The following is a 6,000-nucleotide window of genomic DNA, read 5'->3' on the forward strand; positions in this document are numbered from 1 at the left end:
GTTTGCCTCAGTTTACTCATCTGTAAAATGGAGATAATAATAACACCTACCTCCCAGGGTTGTTTTGAGGATCAAATGAGATAATAATTTTAAAGCGCAGTGCCTAGCACACAGGAAGCACCATATGAATGTTAGCTATTATTATTATCGTCATTACAGTTTTACAGATAAGGAAACCAAGCTCAGAGAGGCTAAATAATTTGCCCAGGGTCGCACTGCTAGTAAGTGTCTAAGGTGTATTAACACTATATTTGACACATGCTCAGTTCCATGCAACCAAAGCCAATTCTGTCCATGTGTATGTGTGTCTACACATACATACACGTATATACACATACCTATATATATATATACCTATATAATACATCTATATGATGTGTGTGTGATAATCACACTTACATATCCAGTAAAAGGTAATTTTTCAAAAGTAAATTTGCAAGTGATATGTCTTTTTACATTTAGCAAAGATATCCAAGAGCCAAATTTGTGAGCTGTGTAATACAAATATAATTTTCCCTTAACACATCTGATTAATTTGTTTTCTTACCTTCTATAAATTACTGAAGGTTTTATGACTTTTGATAAGTTGGGTATTCTGTTCACAGAATGTTTCAATATTTACTTACTAATTTGTTGTGCTTATTAAGCAGGTGGGGCCAATGTATTTATGAGCTAAGAATTAGCCCATAAAAATGAATTGAAGAATGAGGAAAATATCATTAGTTGGACTCTTACCATAATTCAAGCCTCTCTGCCTTGAATTATCTCCCTCAACTTTTTGCTAAAATTCCAACATTGGCTTATCAATCTTCTGAGACTTTCATCTTCAAGAGTGCCTTATTAACAAGGCTTATAACCCCAGGTCACTCTTTAAAACATTCCAAGCTGCTGTCTCAATGGATATTAGCTGACAGCTAAGAGTAAACTGCCTCTTACTCCGGGCTGGAGAGAGAGAAGAAGGAGGAGACTTTTCAAAAGAGGAGAGGAGGAGGAGAGTGCCAAAGATGCACTCACCTCCTGGGTAATTTTGTCCGCAGTTGGCCCTGATGGTGTATAAAGCAATAGATTTTAAACCTTCACTATTTAGAGAAAAATAGATTCACAAATTGCCTCCAATGGAAAGTATGTCTATCTTCTTGCCATGGAAGATTCTAGCATTTTAAAATAAAGAAAACAACTAATACTTGCATAACAATCACTATAGTATGCACATAACTATACTAAGCCAGTGTTCAGATAGGTTTCTGCATTACTGCAACTGTCTTGAAGTTTTGAGAAACCTCTGTTCTAACAGTGAAAGCTCTTAAGTCCTGTTGTAACCAAGTGCCTTTTGAGTATGTGGAAACGAAAATTGAAAAGGGATAGGCATTTTACATTTAAATGGGTTTAACATAAATGTGCATTAAGTCATTTCATGGACGATTGCACAAATATCTTTAGCAAACTTAACACATGTGTGCACAGATACAGTAACCATTAATGTCTGCAGTATTTGAGAAATGAGGTGCAGATCCAATTGGAAAAAAAAAAAACACCTCTAGGTCCCCGCTGAAGAAAATGTAATAGGGCTCTCAGGGACTCACTTTAATAATATAACAGCATCTGCAATGTCTGGCCAGACCAAAAGAGAACAGAGTATATGTCACCGAGAGCCGATTTAACAAGAAAAAAAAGCATTTCCCCAGAGTACCTAAGCTCCCCCAACCTCCCACAAAGTAAATTGAATTTTGGAGGTCACACCTTGGGCAGGTTACCAGAGCGAGAAAGCTTAACATTCTTTATGTCATTTGCCCTGGCAGGTTAATACTATTCTAACCATCGTCTCTACGGAAGGTTTGCCACTGAAACCATAACACTTTTGAACTATCCAGGAAATGCCAATGATTCTGAGAAGACAGATGCACGGGACAATGCTATATACAATAGTGGTTGCTCTGGGGATCCCGATCTACTTAGAAGACTTAAAAGGGAAGAAGCCATTGTTCGGAACTCTGATTATGTGCAGAGGACTCCGATTATGCCCGGGGGAACAATCAGCAACCACGTTTTGCAAGTTTCTAAGCCACAATAGAAGAGTAAAGGGTAGGGTGGGGAAGATAGAGCCAGGCAGGCAAGCAGGTAGTCAGAGTTAAGACACGGTTGGTTTAAACGAGACCCAAATATGAACTGGTAAAAGAGAGAAAGAAAGGAAGTGTCCATGTCAAACCAAGACGAACTATCTGGTGGTGTTTTGTTTTATTTTATTTTTTAATTGAATGGGATCCTGACTCAGAGCTACAAACCTCCTGTTGAGGCGTGGTCATTGTACTGTCCTGGGGATTAAGGGCATCCAGGGTTTGTTGTGGGGCTTTTTCCCCCTCCTCGAGCGAAAGCAAGAGGCTTTGGTGTGCACTGCTTCTTGGCATTGCCACACCAGGACACCTCTGCAGCAACATGTGGACGGGTTCAGAGACTGTCTCGAGGAAAACTCTAGCTGGAGTTCCGAGTGGGCACACACTCAATATGGGAAAGCTCTAAATTGCCCTGGAAGGAAAAAAGAAATCTCTCGGGCCTTGAGCCTTGAACTTGGCGGCTCCTGACATTTACAGTCAACCTCCTCCCCACAAATACATTCTATCATTCTCTCTCTCTCTCTCTCTGTCTCTCTCTCTCTCTGTCTCTGTCTCTTTCTCTCTCTCTCTCTCTCTCTCTCACACACACACACACACACACACACACACACACACACACACTCCTTTCTACTTGCCCTGACAGCGCGCTCTCTACTGGGCGTTGCATCCCAGCCCTGGGGAGAAGAGATGAGACCCCCCACTTCCACTATTACCCCCCCCCCACAGCCCCGCTTGTCTCTCGGAGGTATCTCAGAAAATAGGACAGCTCGGAATAACCGAAGGGATCCGAACACTCCCTTTACCTAGCAGAGGTCCCAGATTAACCTAGACAATTTGAACTGACCTTTTCTGCTTTTGCGCTCCCTAGGGAAAGACGCCTTTACTTACCAGAGTCGTGCATCGGTTCCAGCCTCCAGCAACCCGCTGCCCCATCCCACGAATGCACACTGCGGTTCCCCTAGAGTGTGCAATGCGGAGCCCAGCCAGCGCGCGGCCGGAGGCCGGGAGGGGAAAGGAGGGGAGGGGGAGTGAAGAGGAGGGGAGCGGAGCCCGTGGAGGCGGGGGGCGCGGGAGGAGAGGGTGGGGGGCTGTAAGGGGCACGCGCTGTCACTCCCACTTCGCCCCCTACTTCCAGAGATGGAACATTCAGCTGGCCAGCTTTCCAGCCTCTCGATTGCTCGGGGCCAATCACCAAGCGGCTGGAGAAGCCGAGCCCACCACCGGGCTTTCTTATTGGCCCGGGCCAACAAAACCCAACTCCTGAATAGTCAGCTGGGGAAATCAAAGTAAACTCGAGCTTCTGGACTGCGAGCTCCAAGTGCCTTTGGGTCCCGGGGCAGTTTGGGGAAGGGTTTCAAGGTGAGTTAAATGGCTTTGAACTGTTCTCTTGGCCTGTGCTGTAGCATCCAGCGTCAGACCGCAGAGCCTGTCCTGCCTAAAGAGAAGGGATCATGGGACCTTCCCTGGGAGGCAGTTCCCAGTGATCTTTTATTTATAGCACTGTTTTCTCAGGTTGCATTACTCCTTCCTGTGTGGAGACTATCCTTACTCATTCAGTACCTCGACCAAGTGCCTTTGGGAATCTTCGGGAAACGGTAGAGCATCAGGAAAACCACGCGCTGTCAGGGAAACCACTCGTTTGAGAAACAGGCACTTGACGAAATCCCAATTTCACTTAAGTTGATATAACTAAAATTCACTGAACATAGAAGAGTGCGTGCAGAGGAAGCAGTTCCAGTTGCAGACGCCGTGGGCACGGTCAAGACCGGTTTATTTTTACAATTATCACATAGAAGCGATGGGATACGGTGTGTTTGCTGGGGAGGGGGTGACACCAGACAGGAGAGCTGGTGAAAAGCATTTATTGATTAGGAAACTAGCAGCTGGGGGCAGAGGTTGGCTTTCTCCCTCCCGCCTCCCTGGAGGCCACGCACAACCCTCCTCCAAATAAACTTGGCACAGTCTTCTCGCGCTGGATTTTCACCTCGATGTTGGAAATCATTTTTTCCTCCCTCCAGTTTGCCAGTGTGGAGCCCAGACCCCGTATAGTTGAGCCGTGTCTGAACAGAGACCTCCCGGAGGGGCTGAGGACCTTCTTGAAGTTAACGAGATCTCTTATCCTGCCCCGCCCAACGAATGAGCCCTGGTGAAACTAATAGAAAGTTTTAGGGAAGGGCTGAAGTGAATCCCCAGAAGGAACTGACTTGGGAAAGCTGAAAGCTGGAGGAAGGTCAGCACAAAGGAGGCGGACCTGCTGTTGGCTGGGTTGAGTGGTAGTCAGAGAACTCAGCAGGTCCCCTATCATTCAATCCTTTAAGCTATTTACAGAGTTTATGGAGGAAGACATTCTCTCTTTAACCAGACACGGAATCATAGAATATCAAAACTGCAAGGGCCTTGGAGTCCAACCTTCTCATTTTGCAAAAGGGGAAACTGAGGTTCAGGAAGGTGGAAGGTATTTTGCCCAAGATACACAGCTAAAAAGCTGCAAGGCTGAGTCTTTTTAAAAGTCCAGGGCTCATGCTTCTTTTTGGCCCTCTTGTTGTCCCTAAATATTCCAATTATTTCCCTTCTCTTCCCTGGAATTGATGGAAATAAGTTAGATTCAGCATTCATAAGAAGGAAAATTAGAAGGCTGCCAAATGGAAAACATAATTCTTTGATTCAATAAATATGCTGGGGAGGGGGAAGCTCCTAATAACCTGCAAGAGAGAAGGAAAGAATATTATATGATACTGTCTATTAAAATAGAAGCTCACTGAAATCAGGGGCTTGGTAATCTAGTGCCTGTCCAATGCCTTACCCAGGATCAAGGTGAAAGTAGGCAAGAATTATTACCTGGAAGCATAGTACTAATGAAACCAAAGTCAAGGATAGCCTTCCTCTTAATGCTCAATTAGTTTCCTACAAATGAAAAATTTTATTGTATTGTTAGGCCAAAAAAGAAAAAAAAAACTATACGGCCTGCCTGTCCCACAAATGTGCATAGTTCTTTGGTCACAAGAGAGATGAAGTGGAAGCATTTGAAGGGTTCTACAAAACTCATCATTATCTTTGGGAAACAGCTAAATTACTTCTTTTGAAAATTATTTAGTATACTGTAATTGTATTTTTAAAAGTATTCTGTCCTGAAAAGTTCTAGTAAGTTGAACATTGGTTTTCAGGACTCACACAGCAACTTGGGTCATGTATTTAAAGACTGCTATTATATGAAACCTATAATACTTTTGTTCTTTTCATGTGAAATAGCAAACAGGTATGTCAGACATTGTGCTAAGACAGATATCGGGGAAATTCTTAGAGTCACAAAATACTGGAGTTCCATTTGCTATTTAAAAGGTCTAGAAAATAAGGAATTCTTCCTTTTTTTTAATTTTTAGGCAATTGGGGTTAAGTGACTTGCCCAGGGTCACACAGCTAGTAAGAGTGAAGTGTTTAGTATGAGTTCAGATTTGAACTCAGGTCCTCCTGACTCCAGGGCCAATGCTCTTTCTTTGTACCACCTAGCTGTCCCAATAAGGAATTCTGCTAGGGTTTCTGCTGTGTGTTTCTTCCTTACAGAGGAAATTTATAGGGTAAAACAAATAAAGGAAAGGTCAGAAAAATATTTATGAAATAATAATATCTATATCTATGTGTTATATGCATGGAGGTATATGTATATAAATATATATATACATTCATATATGTATATATTATCCCCCTATGATTAAAAAAAACCCTAATACTTCTACTCCCATGCATGAGAAGAAAGAAGAGAATATATGAAGCACAGGAGTTATAGCTCCTAGAGTTCAGAATTTTTTATTCTTACCTTTTTTCTTTGTGTTTCATTCTTCTACTTGCCAACCTCTTGACATTAGTTGTTGTCACTTTGACTCCTTCAAAT

The 6,000-nt window shown here is 42.9% G+C and overlaps 2 protein-coding genes across 3 annotated transcripts in view; one reads left to right on the forward strand and one right to left on the reverse strand.

Annotated features, from left to right (window-relative positions):
- The window catches only part of LYPD6 (LY6/PLAUR domain containing 6), a 161,272-nt gene extending 158,170 nt beyond the window's left edge, over window positions 1–3,102 (reverse strand). Inside the window, exon 1 of one of the 2 annotated variants that reach the window (XM_027835486.1) lies at window positions 3,000–3,102. The gene's annotated coding sequence lies outside the window, so the exon portion shown is untranslated. The remainder of the gene's footprint in view (window positions 1–2,999) is intronic. The other variant, XM_027835484.1, reaches the window with a different exon arrangement.
- Window positions 2,434–5,524, forward strand: LOC114023048 (protein RETICULATA-RELATED 3, chloroplastic-like). Its single transcript, XM_027835534.1, has 3 exons — window positions 2,434–2,478; window positions 2,980–3,470; window positions 3,624–5,524. Exons 1-2 carry the CDS (start codon window positions 2,434–2,436, stop codon window positions 3,373–3,375), a joined length of 441 nt encoding a protein of 146 aa, XP_027691335.1. The 3' UTR covers window positions 3,376–3,470; window positions 3,624–5,524.
- Window positions 5,525–6,000: the final 476 nt, after the last annotated feature.

The sequence above is a fragment of the Vombatus ursinus genome, unplaced genomic scaffold (genome assembly GCF_900497805.2).
Source record: "Vombatus ursinus unplaced genomic scaffold, bare-nosed wombat genome assembly UNPS02014816.1, whole genome shotgun sequence".
Lineage (NCBI taxonomy): Eukaryota > Metazoa > Chordata > Mammalia > Diprotodontia > Vombatidae > Vombatus > Vombatus ursinus.

Excerpts from the sequence above, each read along its gene's own strand:
- LOC114023048 (XM_027835534.1), top strand. The coding sequence starts at position 2,434 with ATGTGGACGGGTTCAGAGACTGTCTCGAGGAAAACTCTAGCTGGA. Across the intron at positions 2,479-2,979 it reads CGAGGAAAACTCTAGCTGGA|GGAAAGACGCCTTTACTTAC; the intron begins GTTCCGAGTGGG and ends TGCGCTCCCTAG.